At 38.4% G+C, this 17,500-nt stretch overlaps 1 protein-coding gene across 1 annotated transcript; it reads right to left on the bottom strand.

The window, feature by feature from the left end:
- Positions 1–8,707: 8,707 nt before the first annotated feature.
- Positions 8,708–12,649, bottom strand: LOC113647483 (cilia- and flagella-associated protein 20). Its single transcript, XM_027154216.2, has 6 exons — positions 12,139–12,649; positions 11,831–11,910; positions 11,636–11,747; positions 11,285–11,473; positions 10,458–10,568; positions 8,708–9,137 (listed from the first exon to the last, which is right to left on the bottom strand). The coding sequence occupies exons 1-6, from the start codon at positions 12,220–12,222 to the stop codon at positions 9,132–9,134; spliced, it is 582 nt and encodes a 193-aa protein (XP_027010017.1). The 5' UTR covers positions 12,223–12,649; the 3' UTR covers positions 8,708–9,131.
- Between the last annotated feature and the right edge of the window lie 4,851 nt (positions 12,650–17,500).

Genomic DNA, 17,500 nt, shown 5'->3' with positions numbered 1-17,500 from the left:
TGTAGGTTCACAGGGAAGGTCTGCTTAATTGTAGTGACACATATCAGGTAGACACACATTTACAGTCAGAACTTCGGAGTTGAGTGAACAACTTTGACAAAGCTATAAAATACAGAGTTCAGAAATGGTTTAAGATTTTCATAGAAACGTGTAAATGATTGCCCCTTGAGGATGAGTTTGTAAGAAATTGACCAACACATCTTCCTTCCTGCCTAATCTCTTTGGCCTCGATAAAAGTAGGAAAAGTTTTGGCCTCTGATAAGGATGCTTGTTTTTTTTTCTCAGTATGTTTGGACACACCTTAAGTGCTGTAATTATGAGTTTCATGAGCTTTGGAGTGCTGGAATGCTGGACTGTGCAACTCTAGGGTTAGAATACTAACATAATCTGTTTACACAGACATTTATCACATTTCAATTAACTTATTTTCAGTTATTACTTTTTTAGCTCTTAACCAAAGCCAAGGTTAACCTTTTTAACCATTTAAGCAGTTATAAATTATTACACAACATTTATTTTGATCTATTTTGTAACGCCGTATAATGCACTGTTGCATTTGAACCATACTGACCAGACAACAATAATGACTAAACTGAATACCCCAAACAAACCCCACAAATATACATTCACTTTGTTTCATTTTAACTGGTTGCTGTCGTTAACCAATGAAAAGAGCCCGTAGACTTTAGACTTGTTTTGATTGGATTCTAACAGCAATGAGACACAATGACAGAAAGACAGAGACACTGTTGGTGTTTCCAATTATTGTAATTAATGTTTTTTTTAATCCCACTGTGGATATGCTGATTTATTACTCCATGAGGCAGGTGCCATGCACGATTTATAAATAACTGAGATTAATTTAAAGTAACATTTTATTAAGTAATGTTGTCTCATTTATTTGGTGTTAATTAGTGCAATGAAAGGAATGACAAAGATTTGAATTAGTGCAATGAAAGGAATGACAACGATCCTGCGTACGTGCCTCAATGAAGCAGCTGCATTTAATCAAAGCATTACAATTAGCACCAAAATGTGCTATGTAGAATATTCAGTTTAGTTGATGTAGAACAAATAGGAGCCCAAAACAAACAAGTCTGTAAAATACATTATTTGGGTCCTTGATAAAGAGATCCATGAGCCCATCCTTAATGATAAGCATATGCCACCCGTAGCTGCAGCACCTTCTTTTGTACCTTTTGTACTACTTGTGTGCTGAATGAAAAGGTTTGGCAAGGATGACAACAACTGTCAGCACATTGTTTTTATAAGGGCCACATTAGGCTTCTAAAGCATTCTCTTATGAACAAGCATTTGCTGTAATGAAAGAAAATTACTAGCTGTTAAGGACTATGGCGCCAGCTTCAATTAGCTCAGAAAAGAAACCCTAGTACTTAAAGACAATGAATAGTATGTTATGTGTAATGTAAAAAAATGTATGCCCCAACAACTGAAAATAGAGAAGGCATCCTGCTGTCTGAGTCAATGCTGTAGATAGTTGTCCATATTGTAGCTTTGCTTTAAAACGGCTGTATGTTTTGGTTGGATTTTTGGGCTTCTTTAATTTGGCTACTGATAATGCAAGAATTTTCACATCTTACACTTAACTTCACCGTTGGAACTTGATCATAATCAGTTTATTTTAATAGAAAATATTATTTTTTGTGCTTGTGGTTATTACCAAATTATTTACTCTAGACAGTACAATGTTCGAAATTAGTACTAAATGCCAGTACTAATCGCTGTTCCATCAAACTTTCAAAGCTTATTCTTATGGACATTAGACGGAACACCTGATTCAGGCTTCTTCCTGGATCTGAGACATTTTTTGAAGTTTAGAAGTGAATCAGTCTGTTATCATGGATCACCGCCATGCTAGACCTCTTCCACTGATGAGGCCATTAAGTCTCATGAATGGAGTTTCCGTGTAAAGGTCCCTGTGTATACCAAAGAGCCCTTTAATTGACCTCTCATTTTTCATAGTCAAGAATCATGCAATGCAGAGAAGCCCTGATTTATGGCATGACTTAACTACCTGGAGACAGGATTTTAATTCAGATGGCTGTTATTGTTCCTTTAGTGCAGAGAAGGATATGTGTCTTTTGCTAATCTATAATAATATAATATATAATAATATAACATAATCCTCATTCCTGTAGAAAAAGGATTAATTAAATAAAGCTGTTCTGACATGAATAGAATTAAACAATCAGATTTTGCTACTGAGGCTAGAGCATAAATTCAAATAAGAGGATTAAAGAATTTCTAATGTTCAAATGTTACTTATGCATGATTATATGTTTCTTTGTTGTCTTTTAATTTTACTTACCTTTTTTTTTATTATTATGAATATTATTATTATTAGTAGTAGTAATGTGAAATATTCACTTCTGTTGTTATATAAAGTGCAGGTCTAATGTGACTGTGAGCCCCTAAAGACTCCAGCATAGTGCATGTGTGTCATCTGACACCGTGTCAGTAGGTTCCTCTTCAATACTGCAGTTCTTCCTGCCCTGGGCAGTCGGGTTCAGTCGTTCACTTCTGACTCACTGTGTTTAATAAGTGAGAGACGCCAGTCTCCATAGAGCTGGTGTGAGTCCTAGATCACTGCCATTTAACCAAAAAGAAAATAACCTTTACTTACCAGTTAATGCTAATTAATTCTAATACACACTCTCTGAGAAAAAAGCACAAAAGCTGTATTGCAGAGTAAAAGAGCAGCAAATCACACTTTTGTGCATTTTTTGTGCACATTTTTTTTTTTTTACAGCAAACCAGTGGAACTATAAGTGATATTCAATGGAGGAGGAAAAACTACTTACTGGCTTTCTGCATGTTAACAGTGTGCCATGTTGGTACCGTCAGGTTGCTTTCATTAAGACGTTGAGTCACATGTACCCAGTTTTCATCTGCTGCCGGCCCTCAGCTACGCAGTGCCTTTCAAGTTCCGCCGTCTCCTGATCTGAAGATAATTGTTCACTGTAATATTAGTCAGGAAATGAGCAGATTAACTCCAGATGCACCTCACAAAGGAGAAGAAGTGAAAAGAAACACAGAGAAATGTGCACTTTGAAATCTCACCTGAAAAATTGAATGACAACTTTAAGAACATTGTTCTTGAAGGAGATCTGTGACTTTTAGGGACGAGGCTGTATGTCAGCGTGAGAAAACATCTTTAACCAATATCTTTATTCTCTGTTTAAATAACTTATTTTAATCATATTTATCTATTTTAATATAACTGGTTTGTGTTTGAGTTACTGGCAGTGTGCAGGCTCTCTGCATGGTTTTAACAGCCTGTTAACAGATATTTGTATATTTAATGTTCTCTGGACGTACATTTCTGTCATGGGAAACTTCCATAGCACCCCAACTAATTCTGAACTCTGTATAAATTACTTTATTTATCATGGTGGATTGTTGTAAGACAAAGTTGAATGTATGTAGATAAATTACATGTTTTGCTTTATTTTGCTTATTGTTCTGTGTATGCAAGCTGAGTGAGGACGGTCATGATGTGGACGGTCATGATGTGGACGGTCATGATGTGGAGGGTCATGATGTGGTCGGTCATGATGTGGACGGTCATGATGTGGTCGGTCATGATGTGGTCGGTCATGATGTGGACGGTCATGATGTGGAGGGTCCTGATGTGGTCGGTCATGATGTGGAGGGTCCTGATGTGGACGGTCATGATGTGGAGGGTCATGATGTGGACGGTCATGATGTGGAGGGTCATGATGTGGACGGTCATGATGTGGAGCGGCAAAACAGTAGTAAAGGTGTCATGTCTAAAGAGCTGGACAATTTCAAAGTTAAACAATACCAAAATGCACAGTTTGGTAGAATAATGTAGTTCTTGGGTGTTTACTTGTTTGTTTTGGTGAAACATATTAGACAGTCTTGTGAATGCTCGAGGTCAGGCTTAGGTTAGGCTCTGATAAATCCACCATGGAATAATGCAAAAATGATATTGAGTAGTTTCAGTAGTTTTATTAAACACATTAGAACTTATATGACAACACATTTATTTATTTTAAATTTGTAAATCTTGCTTTGTTTAAGCTTTTTAAACGCTTGAACTCATATTGTTCAATCCCTATTGGAATTGTATCTGCAGTGGATTAAAAATAATAGTCTGTGTGTTTGTTTTAAGCGTAGCAATAACCTGCTGGGGTATATGGGAGAAAAGGGGTCAGGAGGGGTAAGAGAGAGACATCAAGTCTAGACCTCCTATTTACAGCCCCTCCGTAATTACTTTGTTCAGCACCATGTCTGTGCAGGTAATTACTCTGCATACAGAGAGAGTGAGAGAGGAAATAGGAAATATGGAGCTTTGGTGCCATGATGATAGCATGAGAATGGAAATTTCCATTAAATATAATGATGTCACTTCATTTTAATGAGGCAATCCTTTTTAAATGCATAAATTCTCCATGGATAATCTCTGTGCAAATGCAAATGTTGTAACAGCAAAGTAATATATACTGTAAAGAAACTGCACTGTAACACTATAGTGCTAGTATTTAGGAAATTCTTCTGCTCTAATGAAGACATTTAATAAACGTATTGCATGGCAGCTCCAGTGTATTTTAAGGAAAGTTAATAAACAGTCAGTCTTGCTCAGAAAAGCCACTTCAGGAGGTCTCTAACTGTCCTGCTTTTCCCTTTGATGCGGTTGGCTCATAAATGCTATGTTTATACTATCTAAGTCAAGTTGGTCTTGAACTCACACATTATTTCTCTAAACTGGGCTACTGAGGCTAATATACGTTTTTTCTCTTTTAAAAACTTTTTTTTGTCCTTGTGACAAAAATCAAAAGCAGACGACATGACTGGAAACTAAAGAACCCATATAACTTGAAATACATGCTTTTGTGCCATCCCATGGCCCCCAACCCCACCTCCATCCATCCAGCCACCCACCCCTCATATATTCCACCCTCACCCATGTTTGCCTCAGGTGAAACGTGCAATAGTTTTACGGGGTGCAGCAGAGGAAACTCGTATCAAACAGGCTTTATGCAGCAGTGTTTATTGTTGAAATTTATTTCAAATGTTTTGAATCCATAATTACTGTTCAGCACTAAACAGAAGTTTCACCACTTTTGAAATAATTTTCAACACCAAATGTTCAATGCTCATGTGTCCACAGTTGCTATGGCTGCTGTGCGATTAAACCTACATCGTCTAAGCTTACCTTGTTTCTGCATATTGGCTTGTTCAAAAAAGGTTTCCTCTGTTGCAACCTGTAAAAATAGTTGAATGCACTTCTTTAAAGTGTTCAGCCACAATGACATAATGGAACAAATGTGAAAATGATGTGGTTTATGAATAGTTTACTCCTTCAATTAGAAGGTGTTTCCTGTAGAATTACATGCTCTGACACATGAGTGTATTATGATAGATTGAAAGATCAGAAATTGACGTCAGATTGTTTATCATTGTTGGTCATACTCATATTGACCCTGCTGTCCAGGGTAAGGAATAGTTTTATAGAAATGATCTTTATTAATAGAACACACAAAATGTACAAGTTGTTCAAGATCATCTTTTAAATTAGGATTTGTTCTTTATTTAACAGTGTCAGAATAAATCACCAGCATAAAACAACAAAAATACAAAGAGAAATGCTACAGTTTTTTTTATGTATATCTCATATAAAGATATAGATAAAGTAAAAAATACATAAATAGGTAATTTTATACTTTTGAAATGAAATGTAAGATGTACTTGACCCTAAATGAACCCTAAGTGATTTCTATTTTTATCCAGTACTGCAATTATAGTAATATAATGTCACAGATAGAGTTGCACATCATGGGAAACTTTTTGTGCATGCGTTTTATTCTGAGCCTTGAAACTCCATTATTGCAAGTGTGCTTTAAACTTCATCTCATATTTCTATCTCCTGGGGTTTTTGGAATCTGTAAACTATCCAAACAACATTCGGTGTCCTCTGAACATTATCTGAACTTCCACCAAGTGCTGTCAATCATCTTTACAGGTATGACAGCTTGAATCAGGTACCATCAAAAACAGTGAAATCTACACTTCACATTTTACTTCTAAACTCTTAACTAATATAGTTGATCTTTAATGAAGCAACAAAAGTAGGTGTATTTTGTTTTGCTGAGTATTTAATGACAGCTGTTGCTGAAACAGGCAAAGATGATAAATAATCTCAGTTGCCCAAGGTTAAGTCGCAGGTCTTAGTTACATTTTAGGGAAACAGACTGTTAAAATTAAACTTTTTAGAAAAAAGAGAGTAAATACATTTGCAGTTACAAATAAAAACTCGGTTAGGGGAAACTCTAGAGTGCTTTATTTTGAAATTCAGACAGTTTGAAATACTTCTTTATAAACATGGCTTGTACATCTAGTAATTGTGTCGGGGAACAGGATGTGATGATGTAACCAAAGCTACTGAATTCATTATCACCACAAATTTATAATAAATAAAAAAATATTTTTTTATGAAAAACTGTGGATCCTGTGGTCTGGTGACTGCCTTTGTGAAATTTTATATGCTGTCCCAGTGTCTGAATGTATTTTTAAATGGCAGTCTAAATTCTTCACACTCTCGAGAAACATGGTGTAGATGGTTTGGCACAAAACAAAAACAAAAACACCACAACTCTAAATTGCCCCTTGGTGTGAATGTGTGTGTGCAAGGTGACCTGTGGTGGGCTGTGGTGGGCTGGTGTGGGCTGTGGTGGGCTGTGGTGAGCTGTGGTGAGCTGTGGTGGGCTGGTGTCCAATACAAGATATATTCCCACGTCACAGTCAGCTAACTAGGTTATGTTTCAGATCCACAGTGACCTTAACAAGCAAAAGGTTGTTGCTAAAATGTCTGAATGAAATACATTTAATAAATTTCACACAAATCCATAAAAAAAAAAAAAACTACTCAAAATGGATTACTATAACTAATATTTTTTAAATTATATTTTGATAGTGAAAAAGTAGTGTTTGTATGAGCTTTCTGATTATTTTTTACATTTGGCAGATTGCATGTGCACAGTACATGAGCTGTGACTCACTGCCAACAGTTTTTTCTTGTCTTTTTCATTGGTAGAAAACTAACGCCTTCAAATTAGGGAATTTGGCTCCATCTAGTGATGATTTTAAACAAAACTGCAGTAACTTTTGAAAATCTTTCCTTATGGTAGGTTATTACAATTGATCTTATATATTTCCAAAACAAAACAAATAAGATTCCTGCATGGAACTGCAATTAACCTTTATGGATTATTCAAATAAGTTTTTTTATTTACTCAATTTGTGATTCATTGCTTAATAAATCAATTTTATTGGACATGCTTTATAGTGATTTGATAATAGTGATTATAGTGATTAGTTGCATTGTAAATATATTTTATTAGATGGAAACAAGTTGTTATTACACACAAAATGATAAACATATATATTATTATTACTGACAATCTCACATCATTTTTGACTTCTGACTCAAGTTGTCTCTCCTTGTGTGTATGAATGGACGCTGGGATACCGCACTGCGTGATTTACTCTTCAAGGATCCCTTAAGCTACAAAATTTGTAAGATGACCTTTAAGGGAAAGTAGACTGATATGAGTAAAAAAAATCAACATATACCTATTGTACTATATGGCAACAGGCAACTCTGAGATGATGGTTACAATCTATGCTCATGGCTTGGATTATTCTAAGGAAAATCCTCTCCATTGTGAATTTGGACAGTTTTGTTACTCAAAAGATAAACAATAAATCGGGTGTTCTAGGAACTCTTTGTATCACAGATTCAAGCTAAATTTTGTGTGTGTGTGTGTGTGTGTGTGTGTGTGTGTGTGTGTGTGTGTGTGTGTGTGTGTGAGTGAATGAGAGAGTGTGTGTGTGCCCTGTGATGGGTTGGCACTCCGTCCAGGGTGTATCCTGCCTCGATGCCCGATGACGCCTGAGGTAGGCACAGGCTCCCCGTGACCCGAGAAGTTCAGATAAGCGGTAGAAGATGAATGAGTGAATGAATGTTTTGAGAAATGACCCAAAAAGTTTTTTTGAGCCCTTGTAAATATATCTTTTAAAACAAGACTCCACACCAGAAACTCCACAACTTTTCCTATTTGTTACACCGGCCCTTTGTTCAAAACTCTTCAAGTTTGTTTGATTTATAACCAAAGAAGAAAAACATAAATATTGACATACTTAAAGTTATTACATTTAATGTCAATGGGATTTTGATCCCATCTAATAGAAGTCAAACAAACGCCCAGACTTTGCTCCTACGAGACACATCTCACTCCAGCAGAACATGAATAGGATTTTGAAGGTTATATTACTTATCTTATACATCAGGCCACTTTTCAAAGACCACAGTTAAGTGAGATATAATAGTCTTAGGGAAAGTATGACATTTACATAACGGTAAAAACTGATTCTGCTTTTTATAAGAATTATTTGATTTGTTGAAAATAGCCAAGGGAATTGTGTCATATGTGACAGAGACGAACATTTGTCTCTCAAGAGAGACGGTCAGGGAGAGAGACAGAGTTTATGAACATTATCTTCATCTCATTATTATTAACAAATAAGTATCAGTAACTTATAGAAATTAATTACAATTCACACAAATTTTTTGAATGTTTGGAAACATACGTTAGTCCTTTTGTGACACTGGACCAGATTTGACTCTTTTTTTTCCCAAAAATATCAATCCGTGAATCAATCCGACTTTGTAAGATTTATGACTTTAATAGCCTTTAATGGCTGAAACATTATAGAGTTTCATAAGAGGTTTTATGTTAGTGAGGTGATTATATAAATACCATTTATGTCCCGTGACCGTTAACATAAACCATGTACAGATTTGAAAACAAATTAAAGTCACAGTGCTGTTACCACCGGTGCACTGACTCCACTGTGGCAGCTGATCAATCCAACGACGTCTTGCGTGAGTTTAACACGAGTTATAAAATATTTTATCCTCATTGATGTGAAGGTTGGTTTCACAGTTTAGTCTGGATTGCTAGCTCACACTGCACATATTCTAAATGAGACAATGTCATGTGACTGGATGGATGTATGGTGTAAGGAAAAAAAAAAACTGCAGTTAAAACAGGTCTGGAGTGATGGAAGGGTTCAGATGTGCCACGTTATTGCTGAAAAAAATCAAAGCAAAAGGAAACGTTAGTATGATGAACAGATCAAACCTACAGAAATACAGACTGTGACTCTGTACTGTTCAGTTTATCCCACAGAGCTGTCAGTCTCTCAATCCTGATTGGTCAAAATCATTTTTCAAAAACAGCAGCATATAAAAGGTGTTTCAAATATGGCACCGTTTCTATGGTAACAACTTAAACAAAGGCTTGTATAGTGACAACCTCACACTAATAAATGTGCTGTTATCTGAGAAAGAAGAATGTACAATCATTGATAAGGTGAGGAAGGAAGGAAACTCCAGTGACCGGTTGTTTTGGGTTTTTGTCATATTACCCTAAAGAGAGACAGAAAAAGCTAATATACAATTAAAAAAACATAAATGTAACAGGAACCTGCTAAATAAATACATTGTGATCGGTGGTGAACTGCAGTGGCATAACAGCAATAAAACACAAAGTGACCAACTTGATCACGGTGTATTACGTCAATCTGATAGATGCCTGTGGGATCTGAACTTGGACGTCTCATTCACCCATAAACCATCAAACACGGTTCTTGAATTCAAAGAATGCGTACAGTAAAATTATTACTTTTTTGGAATTTGAATAGTATAGAAGCCTTTATTTTGTCACATTTACATTTCAGCGCCGTCAAATTCTTTTCTTCTCGTATCCCAACTTTGGAGGTTGGGGTCAGAGCACAGGGTCAGCCATGATACAGCAACCCTGTAGCAGAGAAGGTTAAGGGCCTTGCTTAAGGGCCCAACAGTGGCAGCTTGACAGTGCTAGAGCTTGAACCCTGATCTTCCAATCAGCAATCAAGAGGCTTAACCACTTGAGCCATCACTGCCCAATAACTGTATCTCTATGCAGATAACACTGTGCAACAGATTTGTCATCAATGTGTGACTGATGAATGATTTAAAAATAAAATTGAATATTTGATGCATTAATTTCAGTCAAGTCAAATGGAGGAGTTTTAACAACTTTGTCAATGTTTTTATTTAAATCAGTTTATACTGTGTTAGAATGTTCTGTATATATTATTAATACTACTACTAACAATAATATGATGTTCTTTATAATGAACATTTCAATATAATTCTCTAAAAAGACCTATTTTGGGAAACCAGATTGCATATTAAGCAAGCGATTGAACCAGTTTTTTACAGAACCGTTCCTTTTAGGACTGTATAACAGCACGTCTCACTGTGTTATTCTTTTGCTCTCAAATTGTGCTTGGTGTATAAAATAATACTTAGAATGTGTAACAATGGTGGTGCACTAGAGGAAGAGCTCATATGAACATGGACTTACCTTTGTTTTGTTTTGTACTGGCAAATAGAGTTTAAACTCGGCTGGCAGCTCGTCCTCCGAGTACAGTCTGTCAGAAAAGTACACTCTTCTTATGCGACAGTTCGCGTGGATCTGGAAGATGAGGTCAGTAATATTCAGAAAAACATTCAAAAAAACATTCAAAAATATAACTGACGAACTTATTTGTCCTAATGGGCTTCTGGATTAAGGCACTTCTTCTTCCGACTCATTTACTGCAGTGGCAACGGTTCAATTTTACACTCGCCGACGATGGTAATCATATATGTACGAAAACTTGTATGACACTTAGTATGCTGGAGAATGGTGTCAGGCTGTAAAATTCCTTTTACTAGAAACCAGCATTGTGCAATGTTGCTGTCTGATGGTACTGCAGAATGTAAAAAGCTATTAAAGAACAGAAATATGTCATAGCACTCAGTGCAAGTAACCTGTACTACTTTTATTCATAGATCCGAGTCAGATTTAATTGTATAATAGACGTCCTTTAAATCAGCAAAATATTTTCTGAATGCACAAAAGAAATGAAACAACTCAGATGACCTGAATCAAATCAAAGTAAGAGAAACTTCAAATGTAATTAAAGGTTATTTTTGAAACTAACATAATAAAAAATGATTGTTTACTAAAATTTTATATTAAATGAATACAAATTTTAGGAAAAAAAAAAAAGGAAACGGTTAAGAATAAAAGTATAAATCAACGTCATCTCGTCACAAAACAACTCCTGGGTGCTATTAAAGATTATGTTTAGGATAAGGATTGACATGCAGACTGCTATTCTGAGTATAGCGAAGATGTTTTGCTACCTGTACTCGCAGTGTCTCGATGTAGTTGGTGCCGTAAGCTCTCCGTGTGAAGTCGGACAGGTTAAACTGAATCTGGTTCCAACCGCCATCCAGCCGCATGGGCATGGTACAGATGAAGGGTTTCACCCGTGTGGTGCTCTGGTAGTTACTGGCTCGGAATCGCCGCCGCACGTTTTTATCGTCCAACACCTGAGACAAAACAAATTAGCGGTTCTGAGATACAGCACCATACACACTGGCGTGTAATTACTGATTGCTGAAATGGAAAGTAACATCTGCCCATCACTTGGTAGATGTTATGTGGTTTGTGGAACATTATTTGGTGGTATGTACGGCTTCAGTTTTCTCTACCTGAACTTCAAATGTAAAATATTTCTTCAGATTCTTTATTATCATGACCAGGAAGGGAAGTTTGATGCCCAGGGTTTTCTTTGGATCTGCTGGGCATGTGATGTAGGTCGTGCTGTGAAAGTAAGAGAAACAGTAATGAGGCTAATCTTAATGAATGAATAGGACACTGAGGTCCAGCTACATCTTAATGCCTACCTGACATTGGTTCCTTCTACCTCAAGCACTAGTGACTGGATGTCGTTGTCTGTAATGCGCTTTATATGGCCATTTCTCACCTGAAAACACAGTTTTATGTTAATATATAAATACCCAAACTGATAAAGCTAGAGAGAGAGAGATACATAGACTGTTGTACAGTTAGTGTCATGATAGTGAGTGAGCATTAAAACTTTGTGTAAGATTACAGACAGAGTGACTGACTTGACATAAAACTATATAAGAATATAATAATATCAGTCGAACTAAATGAACTAAATGACCGTTATTCGGTGCATGAGCTTTACCTTTTTATCCCATATTTGTAGAGGTTTGCTTCCGATGCTGTACAAAATGGACAAGAAGCCGCTTTGAAACGTGTTTTTAAACATAACTCTAAATGTCCAAAAGCTGCTTTATCTCTTTTATAAAATCACCTGCAACCGCGCTTCTGTTTACAGCGCCTAGCTTGTGCCTTAAATAACCGACACGGGTAGAAACAAAATCCGAGCAAACGTTCCACAACAAAAGTCGACCGGAATCAGAATCAGAATCTCATCAAATCGCCAAATTGTTTTTTTATTTTGAAAACTTCTTAACACCGAATATTTCAGCACTAATTTCAGTATCTTCTTCTCTCGTTCTAGATCTTTATCCGAAGTCTGTGTGTGACAAAAAATGATTTCCTCGAAATATTAGTCAGAATTTAATCAAAACTATGAGTAACTTTCTCTACCGTCAAAAATACACAGTAACACCACTCGAGCTCGCGCAGCGTTTTTTTTTCACTGTTTCTTTGCGTCGCTAAGCAACACAACGCGCCTCCTTGATCACGCCGGAAGCTCCATGTTGGCACACGTGTTCTCATAGCAACGCAAAGCCGCACGTGACGCGTGCCTGAGACTTATTTGCACTGTAGTTATTTTGCCATGTTAAAAGTTGAAAAATCAAAAATGACAAATGTTTTAAAAGATACATTAATATGAAACAATACAAATAATAACGTCTCGAATTAAACCTGTTTAATAAAAACATTGAATGCCTGACTGGCCAGCAAACTCACCTGCTCTGGGGTCTCATTTATAAAGCGTGCGTTCGCACAAAACGGGGCTGGAAACGTGCGTACGCCAGTTTTTCGCATAAAGGTTGTGATCTATAAAAAAACAAACTTGACGGGAAAATGTGAGACGTGCGTACGCACATTCTGGACACAAAGGGAATTGGCGACACAGATGGTGAGGTCGTGAACTGAAGTTAGATTGTAGAAAATAAATGTGAGACGAACGATTATAAAAATGAATGACATTTAATTTTCACTCCATTTCATGCGTTATATCCACATTATCATGAGGATTAAATCCAACAGTGTTATTTGTGCTGATTGTTCTAGTAAAATCCAAACGTAATTCAAAATGTATTAATAATAATAATAATAATCAGCGCTACTCCGTCCAGGGTGTATCCTGCCTCGATGCCCAATGACGCCTGAGGATAGGCACAGGATCCCCGTGACCCGAGTAGTTCGGATAAGCGGTAGAAGATGAATGAATGAATGAATGAATAATCAGCGCTGCCTTACAGTCACAACGGGAGGAGATGGAGCGACTACGTCATACAGAATAGCATGAAATACCCTTTTATTAGAGAACTGCAGAACACAGTGTAAAAACTAAATATTTTCCTTAATGTACATATATCATAAAATGTCAAAGTCTGCAAATACAGTCATGAAGCACAATCGCTCCTCATCATCGGTCCTAACTATTACGGTGTTCATTACAAAACCGTAGAAGCATGTGTTCACTATAACATTTTCGTCTTAAATTTTCGCCCACATATTAGTTCTGTGATTTTTTTCAAGGTGTTAACGATCAGTCTAATTGCCCATGATGATGACTGGCTAATAAGCTGATTTAGATTCCCTAGAGCTGTGCTCTTAGATCTATGTGTTGAATTGGGTCCAGTATTAGAGAGGGCAACACGCCGGAACCATGCCATCCCAGTCCAAATACAAGTCCTCACCACTCTGGGGTTCTTGGCAACCGGCTGTTTCCAGTGGGAATTGGCAGACAGGTAAATTATTTATATAAAAAAAACTATAAGTAATCCTCAACTTTGTCTCTAAGACCTTTTCGTATATGAAATAATTCTATTGGAATCTATCATCTCACCCTATTGGTCTGGTATATCACAGCCGTCCCCGAGTGCCATAATATCTGTCGTTTGGAATGGTATACTTAATATGGGTAGTCAGTACATCAGGTTCCCCTACACTGTGTGAGATACATCAGGTTCCCCTACACTGTGTGAGATACATCAGGTTCCCCTACAATGGGTGAGATACATCAGGTTCCCCTACACTGTGTGAGATACATCAGGTTCCCCTACACTGTGTGAGATACATCAGGTTCCCCTACAGTGTGTGAGATACATCAGGTTCCCCTACAGTGTGTGAGATACATCAGGTTCCCCTACACTGTGTGTGAGATACATCAGGTTCCCCTACACTGTGTGTGAGATACATCAGGTTCCCCTACACTGTGTGTGAGATACATCAGGTTCCCCTACACTGTGTGAGATACATCAGGTTCCCCTACACTGTGTGAGATACATCAGGTTCCCCTACACTGTGCGAGATACATCAGGTTCCCCTACACTGTGCGAGATACATCAGGTTCCCCTACACTGTGCGAGATACATCAGGTTCCCCTACACTGTGTGAGATACATCAGGTTCCCCTACACTGTGCGAGATACATCAGGTTCCCCTACACTGTGCGAGATACATCAGGTTCCCCTACACTGTGTGAGATACATCAGGTTCCCCTACACTGTGTGAGATACATCAGGTTCCCCTACACTGTGTGAGATACATCAGGTTCCCCTACACTGTGTGAGATACATCAGGTTCCCCTACACTGTGTGAGATACATCAGGTTCCCCTACACTGTGCGAGAATAGGCCGAAACTAAAATGAAATTTTGCAGCAATGTCTGGTTTCCCAAATGTAATCAGCACAATTGACTGCGCTCATGTTGCTATAAGGACACCATCTGAAAATGAATTTGCTTATGTTAACAGAAAGCATGTGCATTCTATTAATGTGCAAATCATATGTGACTCCAACACGACCCTCAAAAACATTGTGGCATGCTGGCCTGGTTCAACACATGATTCCTTTATCTTGACACATAACAGTGTAGGGAACAGACTAAATGCAGGCGCAGTAGCTACGTGATGGCTGGCTTCTTGGTGAGTTTAACAATATTAAAAAGTAGAAAATGTAACAATGTTGTTTTTAATATAATTATAACCCGCAGGCGACAGTGGCTACCCCAGTGGCTACCCCAGTGACTACCCCTGAGACGCTGGCTCCTCACCCCATTTTTAAACACACAGAGCGCAGAGGAAACTAATTATAATGAGGTCCACTCTTGTGCCCGCGCAGTTGTGGAGTGTGTAATGGGCGTGTAAAAATGGGCGTGTACAGGGCGGGATATTTGCATTTACATTTACAGCATTTGGCAGACGCCCTTATCCAGAGCGACGTACATAAGTGCTTAAATCTCTAACATTGAATACATTAATGCTGGTTCACTAGGTTACATACTTAAGATACCATGAGTTTAAAACATTTGTTCAAAGTTACAATGAAAAAGTGTCAAAGGTTTTTTTTTTTTTAAATGCAATAGATAAGGAAAGAAGTGCTAGTTGAAGTGTTTCCTGAATAAGTAGGTCTTCAACCGCCGCTTGAAAATAGCCAGTGACTCAGCTGTCCGGACCTCTAGGGGAAGTTCATTCCACCACCTTGGTGCCAGAACAGAGAAGAGTCTTGTAGTATACTTGCCTCTTACTCTGAGAGATGGTGGAACCAGTCGAGCAGTGCTGGTAGATCGGAGGTTGCGGGGTGCAGTGCGAGGAATGATGAGGGCTTTGAGGTAAGAGGGAGCTGGTCCATATTTGGCTTTGTAGGCCAGCATCAGTGTTTGAATCGGATGCGTGCAGCTACCGGAAGCCAGTGGAGGGATCGCAGCAACGGGGTGGTATGTGAGAACTTAGGCAGGTTGTAAACAAGCCATGCAGCTGCATTTTGGATCATTTGCAGAGGACGGATTGAGTTCATATGTAGACCTGCCAGCTGTGTGTTACAGTAATCCAGTCTAGAAATGACAAGAGAGACTGAAGAAGTACCTGAGCAGTCTGTGTGGACAAAAATGGCCGAATCCTTCTAATGTTGTAGAGAAGAAACCGACATGAGCGAGTCACATTAGCAACATGAGAGGAAAAGGACAGTTGATTGTCCATGGGTACCCAAAGGTTGTGAGCTGTGGCTGAAGGGGAGATCAGATCGTTGTGCAAGGATATAGCAAGATCATGACCTGGGGATGAATCACCTGATGAACAGCAGTTCAGTTTTGCTAGGATTGAGCTTTAACTGATGAGCAGTCATCCATGATGAAATTTCTGCCAGACATGTTGAGATCCGGTCAGAAGCTGTGGCATCTGAGGGTGGGAAAGAGAAGATAAGTTGTGTATCATCAGCATAGCAGTGGGTGGGTATACAGGGAGAAAAGAAGAGGACCAAGTACTGAGCCCTGTGGGACACCAGTGGAGAGTCTGTGTGGAGCAGATGTCACTCCCCTCCATGTTACCTGATATGAGCGCCCTTCCAGGTAGGAGGCAAACCATTCCCAAGCTGATCCGCAAATCCCAAGACTCCTGAGGGTGGATAAGAGAGTCTTGTGGTTGACCGTATCAAACGCTGCTGAAAGGTCAAGGAGGATAAGGACGGATGACAGTTTGGCTCATCTAGCAGTATGTAGCTTCTCAGAGACATCCAAAAGGTCTGTCTCTGTAGAGTGAGCTGCTTTAAAGCCAGACTGTTGGGGTCTTGGAGGTTGTTCTGTGAGAGATAGACAGACAGGTGATTATAGACAATGCGTTCAAGAATTTTTGAAAGAAATGAGAGAAGTGATACCGGTCTGTAGTTACTGATGTCTGATGGATCCAGAGCAGGTTTCTTTAGGATGGGAATAACCCTTGCTCTCTTGAAAGTAGTTGGTACCTGACCAGATGCTATGGATCTATTGACGATAGTGGAAATGAAGGGCAAGAGGTCTTGTGAGATGGTCTGGAGCATAGTGGTAGGGAGCGGATCCAATGGGCAGGTGGTAGGATTGCAGGACTGGATGAGTTGTAAAATCTCTTCTGCTGCCACAGTTGAGAAATGTGACAACGAAGGTGTAGAGGAATGCATACTCTGAGATGTAAGTGCAGTCGGGGCTGAAGTGAAGGTCCGGCAGATTTCCTCAATCTTCTCCTAGTAGAAAGAAGCAAAGTCTTCTGCAGTCAGGGAGGATGAAGAAGGTGGAGCCGGGGGGTTGAGCAGAGAAGAGATGATGTTGTGGAATTTCCGAGGGTCATGTGAGGAAGCTTCAAGCTTTTCCTTGTAGAAGGAAGTCTTGGCAGAAGTCACATCTGAGGAGAACTTGACAAGAAGTGTTCTGTAAAAATCAAGATCTGCATCAAGTTGTGATTTCTTCCACTTTCTCTCTGATTATCTTAGCTCTCTTCGATTGTTGCGCAGCACATCTGAAAGCCAAGGAGCAGAACAAGAAGTTTTCTTGGGATTAGTGAACATAGGGCAGAGGAAGTCCATAGTAAAAAGACT

Source organism: Tachysurus fulvidraco, chromosome 21 (genome assembly GCF_022655615.1).
Source record: "Tachysurus fulvidraco isolate hzauxx_2018 chromosome 21, HZAU_PFXX_2.0, whole genome shotgun sequence".
NCBI lineage: Eukaryota > Metazoa > Chordata > Actinopteri > Siluriformes > Bagridae > Tachysurus > Tachysurus fulvidraco.
This window is presented reverse-complemented; position numbering and strand designations above follow the sequence as displayed.